Consider the following 14,242-nt stretch of genomic DNA (forward strand, 5'->3'; position numbering starts at 1 on the left):
CTAAAATGAGGGGGCAATAAAGGCACGAAGTGACTGGCTTTCAAGGTTTTAAGAGGCAACTTAGTTTAAGAGTATGGGGGGAAAGAAAGAGTCCCCACTGAATAGCTATCATCTTGTCTAGATGGGTCTGGTGAAAGGAGATGGGGATAAAATTCATAAGATTCAACCGTGAATAACTGTTATCATGACTAATTGTGACTGTCACAATTGTAAAGGTAGACATTTTGTATCAAAAAAAGGGGAGCGGTTAATCTTACAGTCCAGAAACAGAGGACCCTAGGACCATCAAGAGAGGAACACACAGAATGCGGGACCTTATCCAGAGAAGCAGTAGCACCAGCAATGGAGGCAGAGATGGGGCCATGGAGAGGGGAAGCGGCTGAGGACTCTAGATTCATCAACTAAGAAGAGTAGGACTGAGAACTGGTGGCCAGGAGCATACTTGCAGAATGTACCCTTTGGAGATGTAAATTATCGTCTGTAAATAAGTTTCATCTCTTATTATAGAGCATTTGAGATCAGGAGGAATATCTATATTTTCATAGCTTAAAAATTGTTTTTTTCTCATTGAAGAATGTGGAACTATAGAAAAGAACACCTAAAAGCTTTCTATTACAGTTGATTTTTTGAGGAGACTTCTTTTGTGCTTAAATTACAAGGACTGGATTAGCCAACCGTTCGTTTAATTAAAAACTAAACAAATTTTAGCTTTGTGTATAAGAAAAAAAATCTGGCTGAATTATCCTACTTAAAATAATGTTTCCTATTTTTTATCTAATGGATTTTTATTATTAAAGCTATCCTAACTAGGACCTTTCTCAAAGCAATTGATATTATTTGGTGATCAGTCCATAAAACAACTTAGAAACAGGATGTCATCTTAAAGTTATGCATAAGTACTTGGAAAAGAGAAAATGTATAGCTATATGTGATCTCTCTAAATGACAGTTTAGCACTACATGAAAACAAATAGGTATTTGCAGCATACATTTGTTGGTTTTGTTAAGTGTGGTCATGTCGTTTCCAACTCATAACGACCCAGTATAGGGTTTCTGAGGAACAGCTGATGGATTTGAATTGCTGACCTAGTGGTTTTCAGTCCATTGCTAATCCTACAGCACTACACCAGCAGTCCAAAGTATATAGTGTTGTTGTTGTTATGTTCCGTTGAGTAGATTCTAACCCATTGCGACCCTGTGTAGGGTTTCTAAGGAGCAGCTGGTGAGCTTGAACCACCAACCTTGTAGTTCAAATGACTGCAGTCTTACACATTAACCCACAGTGCTGTACCAGAATCCACAGAATACATTGTTGTTGTTAAGTGCCTTTGAGTCGAATCTGACTCATAGCGACCCTATCCAGGGTTTCCAAGGAATGACTGGTGAGTTTGAACCACTGACCTTTTGGTTCATACTGACTTTGCAGTCTAGCACATTAACCCACAGTGCCACACATTAAATACTCAACTGCATCTTCTGTGTTGGGCCCACATCTTATTACTGCTTCATTTAACAGGCAGTTAGGTCATTGTTCCCTGAAGACCTAAGTGGCCATCTGACTGAGTTTATCTAAACTGTAGTGTATTGTTATTTCATTTGGAGTACTAGTATATTGTATTGTAATACTGCAGGATAAGCACTGGATTACTAACTACAAGGTTGGCTGTTCAGACCCACTAGCTGCCTCTCACGCTATGTGTTGGAACTTACTCGATATTACTTAACAACAACATTATTTCATTTGGATCCAGATTCTAAATTCTTAATGAAAACTAGGCCTCCACTTGTGACTAGAAATTAAGTCTGTCAACATCAGACAATCTGATTGTCATTGGGAGACTTCACAGGGTTTTCTATTATTTATACTAAAACTTTATTAATGGATTAAAATTGGTTACCGAAAGAGATTTTTTAATACATAATGTGCCCTAAATGCTTTCACAAAGTAGCACATCTAAAAAATAATAAATATTTGCATGTCACCCTTGTGTAATAGAAGCAGGCTGCCAACTGCTGCTGGGTGGTGAAAATAGTTAATGTGCTCAGCTGCTAACCAAAAGGTTGGAGGTGCAAGGTCTCCTAGAGACACCTCTGAAAAAAAGTCTGGCAGTCTACTTCTAGAAAACCAGTTATTGAATACCCTATGGAGTGCAATTCTACTTTGACACATATGAGGTCCCATGAGTCAAGAATGACAACACCTAGTTTTTCTGGGTACCATTGCCAGCTGCCTCCAGGACTTGGTTCACCATCTAGGTAGCTCAATTTGCAAAGGAACAAAATATTTGCTTTTCTGATGACTAAGAATGTTTTTATCAGAAAAGATGTTTATAAAATGAAAGATATTATCACTCTTCAGAATTAGAATATAATTGTATTTTATGCCCAGGTCTGAACTTCTTAGTGTTTGGTATCTTTCTGTACTTCAACATTACTAGCTATTTTTTATTCTTCTTTCCTGTAATAAAAGTGTAATGAGTAGTGGTTATATCAAACTATGTATAAGTTACTGTCAGAATTAGACTGTAGTGGTTGTTGAGTTTTGACTCATAACCAACAACAAAAGTCACTTTTGACTCATAGCAACCCTATGCACAACAGAATTAAACACTACCTGGTCCTTTGCCATCCCCCCAGTTGTTGTTAGCTTGAACCCATTGCTGCTGCCCCTGTGCCAGTATATCATGTAAGTTTTCTTTTTTGTTGAGCCTCCACTATACCAAACATGATGTCCTGCTCCAGGGACTGGTTCGTCCTGATAATGTGTCTGATGTCCTAGTGTGACGCTGTGGGTTAATGCACTGGACTACACGGTTGGTTTGAACCACCAAGTTCATGGGCAATTCAGGCTCAACAGCAACTTTTTGGAAACCCTATACAGGGTCACTTAGTTGGAACCAACCCGATGACACTGAACCACAACAACATAAGAGACAAAGTCTCACCATTCTGACTTCTAAGGAGCATTCTGGCTGTATTTTTTCCAACACAGATTTTATTTTGTTTTTCTGGCAGTCCACAGTACTTTTAATATTCTTCTCCAACACCATAACTCAAATGGATTGATTCTTCTATGGTCTTCCTTATTCATTGTCCAACTTTCACATGCATATGAGGTTATTGAAAATACCATGGCTTGGTTCAGCGCACCTTAGTCCTCATACTGACATCTTTGCTCCTGATACTTTAAAGAGATTATCTTGTGTAATAGATTTGCCTAATGCAATACATCATTTGGTTTTTTGACTGATGCTTCCATGAGTGTTGATAACGGATCCAAGCAAAATGTAGTCTTTGCCAACTTCAATCTTTTCTCCTTTTATCATGATGTTATTTATTGGTCCAGTGGTGAGAATGTTTGCTTTCTTTGCATTGAAATGCAACCCATACTGAAGACTGTGATCTTTGATCTTCATTAATAAGTCTTTTAAATCCTCTTCGCTTTCAATAAGCAAGTTTATATCATCTGCAGTTTTAATGAGTCTTTCTCCCGTACACTGAGTTTGGATGAAAATGTGCACATCTTCAAAGTGCATTCTCAGGAAGAAGGCCAGTGAGTGTCTCAACTCTCCTATCACCAGGACAAGTGATAGACCTTCACAGTCCAGCACGGGTCTCTAGAAAACCAGACCATCTGCTTGCTCTTCCTTATCAAAGAGGGGGCTGCTGTGGAGGAATAGAGGTTTTTCATGGATCCTTTTAGCTTATTTTTCATTGTCAGGAGACCCCACCCAAATGAGTCTGTTGAAATGAAATTAAATGGATATCCTTCAGTCAGAGCTAAAAGCAAAGTAATGTTTTCAAGCCAAAGGCATATCTGTTGCCATAGTGAGCTTAAAAGTGAAAACTCTGGAACCTCTGTCCCTTCCTTGATGTTTTTGTGGTCTTGTATGTATTCATCTATTGTGTTTGCTCTTTATTCTCTTTGAACATGGTTTTATTCAGCTGTATATATGCAACTATTGGAAAGTTGTATGTGTAATCATTAAATACAACTGAGTATTAAACAGCCCTTGAAGGGAAATAGTTCAGTCTAAGGAGCTCCTGTGCTTTTCCCAAATAAGTTTATTTTCAAATTAATAAAGTTAAAGATTTGTGAAATATTTGATTTGGGGTTCAGAATTTAAATGTAACACAGTAATAAAGTGTATAACAATACTAGGAGATTTACCAGTAAGCAGTTCCACTGAAATAACTCTTTCATGTATCTGTGATAATAGAAAAGTGAAAAACGTATTAGTTAAAGTTACTCAGAATTTGTGTGTGACAATGTTTGTGGCTCACTTTGTACAATTAGGAAATCCTAATGGATTTACAAATTCCTTACTCTTTATGAATTGAATGAATCTGAAGGCGAAGGCATCTTCCTGAGTCAGAGACAACTTCATTCAAAGGGAAGAAATGGAGAAATAAAAACACATGTAACTGCATGACCTCACTTTCTCAGAGCTCTTTTGACAAAGAAAATATGACAGAAACTAAGAAAATCAGTATGCCCTTGGTTATCTTTTTCAACTGATAATTTACTGAGCATATATTCTCTGCTTGGCAACAAAGTGTGGTTAGATCCCAAGTTAAAGATAGTCAGAATATGGGTTTTGAACTGACAGGAAGATATAATCACTTTCTGAAGTAGTTATAACTACTTTGTTACTGTCAACTATACTGTCATATACCAAATAGTCTTTCAGAGTAGAACATATGAAGACACTTACTGTTAACAAGGGGCACGTCTGTTGTTGTGAACCACAAAATCTGGCTTGCAGTCCACTCCAAGGGGAAAGATGAGACTTTCTGCTCCTGCGGAGATTTACAAAGTTTCAGAAACCCTGTATAGGGTGTGGCACTGTGGGCTAATGTGTCAGACTGCAAAGTCATTTGAACTGCAAGGTTGGTGGTTCAATCTCACCAGCTGCTCCTTGGAAACCCTATACAGGGTCCTCGCTATGGGTCAGAATCGAATTGACAGCACTTAACAACAATAACAACAACATACAGTGTTGCTGTGAGTCCTAACCGACTCAAAGGCACTTAACAACAACAATTGTTAATAAATTCACTATTAAACTAATCATTGCAAAATAGCTTCTCTGTGTTGGAGATAGAGAAATAGAAGGACAAGAAAAAGAGTAGCTGCCTATGAAAAACTGGAGAAATAATTTTCCAGTTTACAAACAGGAAGATTTATTATTTTTTTAAATACCTAATTTGGTTCAGAGAGAGTAAGTTATAAATAGCATTTGACTATTAATGGAAAAAACAAACAAAAAAACAAAAGTTTGTGATACTTCAAACCAAGCTGACCTCTTCGCTAGTTTGAAATTTTTGCAGAACAAAATGGTTTTATTTTTGCTGTTGCTAATAGAAGAATGTCTTTTGTCTCTGAAGTGAGTCATGCAGGAAGCAGACGCTGCAAGGAGAGCACTACTTTAGGAACTTTCAGAAAAAAAACTTTGGTGGGCAAAAGTATTTAGACTTAGAGGATTTAGGAAGTCATGGTCCTAAAATACTGAGCTGTAACCTCAGGAAGAAACAAAATGGTAAAGACTAATTTAAGGAGTCATATAGTTCTAGAGGAGTCCTGGTGTGGCGCTGTGGGTTAATGTGCTAGACTGCAAAGCCATTTGAACTGCTAAGTTGATGGTTCAAGCTCACCAGTCATTCCCTGGAAACCCTGTAGCACTTAACAACAACAACAACATCAGTTCTAGAAGGGAAACTAGTATTCCATGGTAAAATGCTCACTTTCCATGTGGAAGATCCAGGGTCAGTTGTTGGTGAATGCACCTGGTGTGCAGCATCACCCCTTTGTTAGGGGAGGCTTTTTTTTTTTTTAATGTTTTATTGTGAATTATATGATAGTTTATGTGGGGGAACTTCAGCTTTACATTCATTCCATCATATATCACATCACTGCCATGGTTCCAGTTCCCTCCATGCATCATCAACCACCCAAAGGGTATATTCCAGAAATCCGCCCCCTACACTTTCCCCTACTCCCCCCAGTTTTCGGCCCACAGTCCCTTTCCCTCTCTGGGTCCAAAGTCCCCAGTCACTTCATCACTCCATGTCATCATCACTGTCTCCATCTCAGGCATCTCTGTTTCTCTGGGCAGGGTCCCGCTCTCGGCTCTTCTCCGTTGATGGTCCCAGAGGCCTCAGCTCCTATCATGGAGAATTAATCACTCACTTCCTTGTTACAAAACTTCTACCTTTGTATTTCCAACCCTCATAATCCGTCCTGATAAACATTATTCACTACAGTATCACGAGTTACCCATCTGTATCTCCTTTCATCCGTTCCGCCCAGACAGATTGAATAGTGCCTACTAGAGCTTCTGCCTTCCGCCATGCTCCCTAGCACCAGGTTCCCTCTTGAAAGCTTGTAAGCCAGTCACTTCTTGCCTTTGTAGAACCCCCCTCCCAATTTGAGTATCCAATGTCCAAGTTGCCCTTCTCCGTCCACTCTGTGTGTTTGGGTGTGTGTGAATGTTTCTTGCTGTGAGGATTTGTTCCCTCTTTTGAGTCGCTGCTCCATAGGTATAGGTCAAGTTCATCAGACTATCAGCTCGCTCTTTTTTTTTTTTTTCGTTCTTTCTTTTTCCCCTCTTCTTTCCTCTCCTGGTTGATCTCCAGTCATCCAGTCATCCGGTCCAGGTCACGTGGGTATCATCTGCAGGTGTGAGCGCTCCTGTGCATATGTCCTCTCTTCCCATCAGCCAGTAGCTCCACTCTCCTCTTCGAGTCCTAGGGGAGGCTTTTATGCTGCTATGATGCTGAACAGATTTCAGCACAGCGTCCAGACTCTCTCAATTTAGGCAGTTAGAAGTTCGAATACACAGCACCATCTCTAGGAGAAGGCTCTTTCTCTCACTCTTGTTTCAAAGTTTAGGAGAAAGGTCTCTGTCTCCTTTCTATATTGTAGGCCCAGCATTCCTTGGAAATTTCCATGTGTCTTGGCATCATTCTTCCCCTGGATCTAGGAGGTTCACAGCACAGGGAACTGGGCCCAATGGATGCCCTCCACTCTTGCCTTTTAGTTTTGTGTGGTAGTAGGTCCTTCTCTCTCTGTACACTTCTCTTCTTCTGTCTTGTAATATAAAAAAATCTTATATGCCATGTCCCTGGGAAAGTACCCTTGCATTGGATCAGGGCTGTGAGGGCATAGAGGGTGTTGTATCTCACCATTAATCCTATTACAACTGATTAGATCACATCATGGGAGATCACTTCATAGTGGTCACATGTCTGAGAATCATAGTTCAACCATGTTGACATGTATTTTGGTGGGATCACATTTCAAGCTGTGACAAAGACTTAAGTTGTTGTTGTTGTTAAGTGCCATCAAGTCGATTCCGATCCATAGCGACCCTGTATAGGGTTTCTTGCAGTTCAAATGGCTTTGCAGTCTGGCGCATTAACCCATAGCTCCACACCAGGGCTCCAAAGCCTTAAGTACTAGGAAGAAAATCTGGCACTCTCCTTCCAAAAACCAGCCAGTGAAAACCCCGTAGATCACAATCCTATCTGAAACTGCTCATGGGATGGCACATGATTGGGCAGCATTTCATTCATTTGTGCAAGGGTTGCCATGGATTGGAGGCCAGATCAATGGCAACTAACAACAATAACAACAGTAGACCTCTAAAAGAACGCTACGCATATCTACCTGAAGCAGAAGCCTTGTTTTCCTTGTATATCCACCTAATTGCTTGATTCCTACATGTTGTATAGGGTGGATGCTAAATTAATATTTCTGAGAAGGCACATAATATAAATTAATATTTCTGAGAAGGCACATAATACGTGTATTTAGAGAGAGCCCTTGCTTTAAGAGAATTTTGGTAATGATTTGATCAGTTCCTTTCCTTGTGTTATTACAGGAGCACAAAGTGCTGCTGACAGGGACCCCATTGCAGAACACGGTGGAAGAGCTTTTCAGCTTGCTTCATTTTTTGGAACCAAGTCGCTTCCCTTCAGAAACCACCTTTATGCAAGAATTTGGTGATCTGAAAACAGAAGAGCAGGTACTTATCTACCATTTTACTCAGATAATTGACCTATATAATTGTGAAAACATTAATATTTAACTATTTTTAATTGCAAGTTGTATGTCCATTCTCTCCTACCTTGTTAGCAGGGTGTATGGAACTTTTAATATCCTTTTCCAAGTCATCATCAGGAAAGTGTTTGGTTTGTTTGGCTTAATGCAGGGCTGTTGAGATTTGTAGAGAGATTATATAGCTTTTCACTTAATTTTTCAACACACTATATGTTGTGTTTTGGTGTTTTTGCTGTGCTTATGTTCAGGGCTTGTTTCAAAGACCACTAACATTTGTAAAGACCTTTGCCTCACAAATGTGGAGGTTCTAATTTCTGGACCTGTGTACTAGGCTACCTGGCTCACAGTGAGCTACATATTTTCATTTTGGTAACATGAGTCATAACTACTGTACTGAATTTCTTTGAGAACAGTTATTGGGTGAAAAGTGGTTGGTTAAACACACTAAGAGTTACATGGACGTTGTTATCATTGTTAAGTGCTGTGGAGTCAGTTCCAACTCCTAGTGATCCTGTATCAGGTTTTCAAGAAGAGACTGGTGAGTTTGAACTGCCAATCCTGTGGTTCAAACTGTCCTGGTGGTCCAGTGCTTTATCCCACAGCACCACACCAGGACTCCTACGTGGGCATTAATTGTTGTATTTTATGTGCCATATTTAAAACAAATGTCAAGATCTGAAATCCTAGTCTTCACATGTCCTTTCCTCAACTTACTATTTAAAACCTCTTAGCTTAGTTCAGCGAGTCCTGGTGTGGCACCGTGGGTTAATGTGCCAGACTGCAAAGCTGTTTGAACTGCAAGGTTGACGGTTCAAACTCACTAGCTGCTCCTTGGAAACCCTGTACAGGGTCACTATGGGTCAGAATTGACTCAACGGCACTCTACAAAAACAACAAACCTTAGTTCAAAGTGAAGTCCTTTTTTGTTCTGTTTTAATTTTCTAAAATAACAACAATATGATGGGTAGATAGTCATCAGAAAGAGAGCACAGGAAAGGCATTGCTGTTGACTCAGTGCAGAAACCAGACAGCCCCTTGCCCCTTCCATTCTGTTAGCTCTTTCCCAAATGGAAGCGCTAAACTATAGGACTCTTATCACATTACTGCTTCCCTCTTCCTCATCATTTCAGTGGCTTAAGATTAATACAAGCAGATGGAATGAATAATTAGTTATTTCCTGTATGTGTTCACAAGCCTTCTAACCATTCAGAAATGTATAAATGAAGAAGTTGATTTGAAATCTTCATGCACTTCTGTTTAGAAAGGTGAAAGATTAGCACCTTTATCCTATATACCCTTACTAGACTTTGAAAAATTAAACTGAAGGGTAAATAAATAAAATAATTATTATTTTCTGTGTTAGGATATGTTCTTAACTTGCAAGTAAATTGTGATACCAGTATTTACTTAAGATCCTTTTTTAGGTGCAAAAACTTCAGGCTATTCTAAAGCCAATGATGTTGAGACGTCTCAAGGAAGATGTAGAAAAGAACTTGGCCCCCAAAGAAGAAACTATTATTGAAGTTGAACTAACAAACATTCAGAAGAAATATTACCGAGCCATCCTTGAGAAGAATTTTACATTTCTTTCCAAAGGTGGTGGTCAAGCTAACGTACCTAACCTTTTAAACACTATGATGGAGTTACGAAAGTGCTGCAATCACCCATACCTTATTAATGGTAAGCCTGCTGCCCTTCTCACGTGTGTAAGTGACTGTCAAAGCACCAGAAAGCCTCCCCCTGTGGTTTGTAGCCATTACTGCTATCACTGACTTCCTATTCTCAGTGAAATCTCCTTCTGTGGTTGCCAAAACTAACAACCAGTGATTGCTCCAGTCCCCTGAAGTTGAATCTTATCTTGCATTTTTCTTACCTCCTTGTGTCCCTCCTCCACTCCTCCTTGAAAGGAGGCTTTATTGTTCTGAGATTTTTAATGATCATAAGTGCCAGTGGTGGCAGTGGTTGTTATATGTGGTGGAGTTGGTTTCGATTCATAGCGACCCTGTATAGGGTTTCTGAGGCTGTAAATTTTTACAGGAGCAGAAAGCCTCATCTTTCTCCTGTGGAACAGCTGGTAATTTTGAACTGCTGACCTTGAGGTTAGCAGCCTGACTTGTAACCACTATGCTACTAGAGCTCCTTATAAGTGCCAATAGCTAAAGAGAAATTAGACCCGGATTGAGCTGTGTGTGTGCATGTATGTGTGGTTGCACAAACCAGAAGACAATAGTCTCAAATCTTTGGCAGGAGAAGATGTCCTAGGATTTTTATCAGCCTTTACTATGACCTGACAATGAGAGGTTATCTTAAAGCTTTTATAATAATTTGTCTCTCTTCCTGGTGATTAATTTGCAGCCTTTCTGTTTTCTTAAGTAAATAAATTCATAGCATTATATAACTGATCTGAGCAATAATTTCATATGTTTCTAAATAAATATTTCCCCAAACCACTAAAGGGATAAATTGTTGTTGTTAGTTGCTTTCTAGTTGGCTCCAGTATTTCATGACTATTATTTGTAGGATGGTGCCCTGGTGTGGCGCTGTAAGATCAGCACTGGACTGCTAACTCCAAGGTCAGCTGTTCAAACCCACCAGCCACTCTTTGAATAACCTATACAGGGTCATTATGAGTAGGAACGAACTCTACAACACTTAACAACAACAATAATTTGTAGGATACTCAATAATTCAAAGAAGAAGGTTGTTTCTCCTCAACAAGCCAATGTTAATTAGTGGAATTGAGAATAGGAAATCCTTTAAAAAGTCTTTTCGTGATTACCAGGGCTGTAGGGAGGCAGAAAAGCAGGAGTAAAAGCTTACAGGGCACTGAGCTTTTGTTAAAGGTGGCAGAAAGGTTTGGAAATGAGCAGAGTTGATGGTTGTACATAATGATCCTACTAATATCTCTGAATTGTGCATGTAAAAATATTTTTTTTGTTGTTATATGTATGTTGTTGGTGGTACCATCAAGTCAGTTTTGACTCATTGTGACCTTATAACATCAAGTAGTACAGACTAGACATTTCTAGAGGATGATTTCAATCCTCATACCTTTCTGTTAGCATCTGTGCACTTAACCACTTTAACACCAAAACTTTGTTATATGTAAAGGCAGTCCCCAGGTTACAATAGTACAATCTATGGGCAACTTGTTTCCCTTTAATGTTAAGTAAAATTTGTCCTAGCTTTAAAATCATTGAACCCAGTCCCTTCTCATAGCAAATTCTGTGTCACAATCACCTTTACTTGCTGCATGTGATTAGAGGCTTTTCTTGCACTGAAACCAAACCCATTGCCGTAGAGTAGAACTGCTCCATGGGGTTTCCAAAGCTGTAAATCTTCACAGAAGTAGATTGCCTCATCTCACTGAAAACTTGGCAATTTGAACCCACCAGCTACCCTGCCGGGTTTGAATTGCCAAGTTTTCAGTTAGTAGCCCAACCAGGGCTCCTTTCTTGCAGTCGTCCAAACCAAAACCAAACGCACCACCATTGAGTGTATTCTAACCCATAGGAGCTCTATATAGGATTTACAAAACTGTAAAAAAGACAACCTCATCGTTTTCATGTGGAATGGCTAGTGGGCTTGAACTGCAGACGTTGCAATTAACAACCCAGTACCTGCCTAACCCACAGCACCACCAAGGATCCTTTCTTGCAATAAAGTATGGCTAAATAAGAACTCTATACCTCTGTTCTGACTTACCTACAAATTTGACTAAACTGATCTTTTTCCTACTGCAATTTTATTTGAAAAGGACTCAGTTTAGAGATGAGTCTTCAGAGGCAGAAAGAGTTCAAGCAGGCAACTTAGGAAAGAACTGGCATTTATTTATACATGCAAAGAAAAGGATGCTGAAAAGCAAAGAGGACCTTGCCCCAGTATAAGGTACGTGTAAAAATAGCAGGAAAGTAAACCTCACATATGTTTGGTCCTACTGTTGAAGGCCTTCAATGTTACTTAGGAATTGTGACTCTTCATCTATATGCAGTAGAGAAACTTTTTCTAGTTCTTCCACTAGAAGTTATCAAAAACGAATTTGGATGTGTAATCTTAGCATTGGATAGAAAGGTCGGCAATAGAGAAAGATGGGAGAGGGCCATGATTGTGGGAGTCCCAGTTTCATTTAGTTAACCTTGCTTGGTTACATGTTAATTACAAGGGTGATTCAAAAATTATCAGCACTTGTTATATTAAAATGCCTTCCACGTCCATGACTGATAACAACCTTGTGTGTACATGTGAAATGATTAAGTCGAATAAACAAGTGACAGTGGATTATGTGGCAAATGATTTATGAATCAGTCATGGCTCTGCCTATGAAACAATCCACGGCGGACTTGGGTTTCAAAAAGTTTGTGTGTGCTGGGCACTGAAACAACAAACAGAAGCACAAACAAAATTTGGACCAATACTTGAAGGAAAGTAAAAATTTCTTTAAAAATATTGTTACTGGTGATGAGATGTGGATTCATCACTAAGAGCCTGTGAGTAAATGGCAGAATATGGAATGGAAACATCTTCAACTGCCGACCAAGAAAAAGTTCAAATATCAGCTATCAGCTGGAAAATTGATGCTTACTTTTCTGGGATTCTTGAGGGCCAATATGGGAACACTATCAGGAAGAAGGTTCAACAATCAATAGTGCTTGTTACAGTGAGATGCTCACTGAAGAGCTAAAGCCTAAACTTTGGATTAAGTACAGAGGACTGCTTGTACTCTTGCATGATAATGCATGTCTGCACACCTCTGCCTACACTGTTGACACTCTGCAAAAACTTTGTTCTGAGGTGTTAAAGTAATCTCTCTGGTCCTGATCCAGTCTCATTGAATTTTCACCTGTTTGGTCCCCTGAAAGCAGCCCTTGGGGGATGAAGAGTCACCTCTGATGAAGAAGTGCAGACAGTGATGCATTCATGGCTCACAGCTCAGCCTAAAACATTTTAAAACAAGGGAATATGAAAGCTTGTTGACAGAAGGGCAAAGTGTATTGAAAAGCAAGGAAATTATGTCAAAAAATGATGTATTTGTATTTTTTGAAAGTTGTTTAAAATAAATTCTACAGTCAGAGTGTGGATAATTTATTACTCACCATTGTACATACACAGAGCATCACTACATTTCCCCCCAAAACCAGCTGGTAGATCTTTTTTGTCTGATTGCTCTCCAGGGTCAGCCTGTAGCTCACTTAACTCTACAGGAGTCTCATGGGACTGCCTTAAGGCTTGGTGTCTGTGGTAATTGTTATAAGTTGTCACACCTTGCAGTCGTTTTCTGTCCTTAAAACAGGTTATGAAGTATCTGTTAAGCAGGTGTCCTTTAGAATATGCCTTTATGTTTAGAAATTGTATTTAAAAAATAGGTACACATGTGTATGCATACACTCAGCCCACACCTTTCCAGATGACTTCTATAGGACTCCTGTTTCACAGAGGTGTGTTCCAGAGCCCATGCTGTTCAAGGTCATCCACAGTCTATACTAGAAGGTGTACGGATACATTGCCAGCTTAACATCCATTATTGAGCAGTTACTAGAGATGTGGTTACTTTTGAGGGTTAAAATTATAATTTGTATTGATTGCAACTAAATAAAGTAGCCCCAATAAAGTTCAATTCAACAAAGCACAACATTTCTGTAATTGAATAAAAGAAATAGTGATGTACGTAAGTTGACCATGGTAATGTAACTGTGGCACTATGAGTTAATGCGCTGAACTTCAAGGTCAGTTTGAACCACAAGGTTGGAGGTTCAAGTTTACCAGCCACTTGGAAACCCTATACAGGGTCACTGTGGGTTGGAACCGACTCGGTGGCTCTTAACAACAACAATATATACATAAGTTGAGCATGGTAACATAAGCATGTTGGTAGTGGTTATGTGCCATGGAGTCAGTTCCGACTCATAGCTACCCTGTACAGAGTTTCCAAGGCTGTAAATCTTTACAGGAGCAGAAAGCCTATTCTTTCTCCCACGGAACAGGTGGTAGTTTTGAACTGCTGACCTTAAGTTTTGCAGCCCAATTCATAACTGCTATGCTACCAGAGCTCCTTAACATGAGCATAGCAGAGGGGGAAAAAATTCTCGAAGTGATGGTAGAATGCAAACTATATATATTGGGAATTTTTTAATGGGAGTTAGTGTTTCTAGTTACATGCATGGAACAGTGTCTGACACTGCAT

The 14,242-nt window shown here is 39.4% G+C and overlaps 1 protein-coding gene across 1 annotated transcript in view; it reads left to right on the forward strand.

The window, feature by feature from the left end:
• CHD7 (chromodomain helicase DNA binding protein 7) overlaps nt 1-14,242 on the forward strand; it is a 409,978-nt gene that overhangs the window by 342,877 nt on the left and 52,859 nt on the right. The window contains exons 14-15 of the mRNA XM_006874046.1: nt 7,883-8,026; nt 9,486-9,741. Of these exons, the coding sequence (XP_006874108.1) occupies nt 7,883-8,026; nt 9,486-9,741 (400 nt within the window). The remainder of the gene's footprint in view (nt 1-7,882; nt 8,027-9,485; nt 9,742-14,242) is intronic.

Source organism: Chrysochloris asiatica, unplaced genomic scaffold, assembly GCF_000296735.1.
Source record: "Chrysochloris asiatica unplaced genomic scaffold, ChrAsi1.0 scaffold00259, whole genome shotgun sequence".
NCBI lineage: Eukaryota > Metazoa > Chordata > Mammalia > Afrosoricida > Chrysochloridae > Chrysochloris > Chrysochloris asiatica.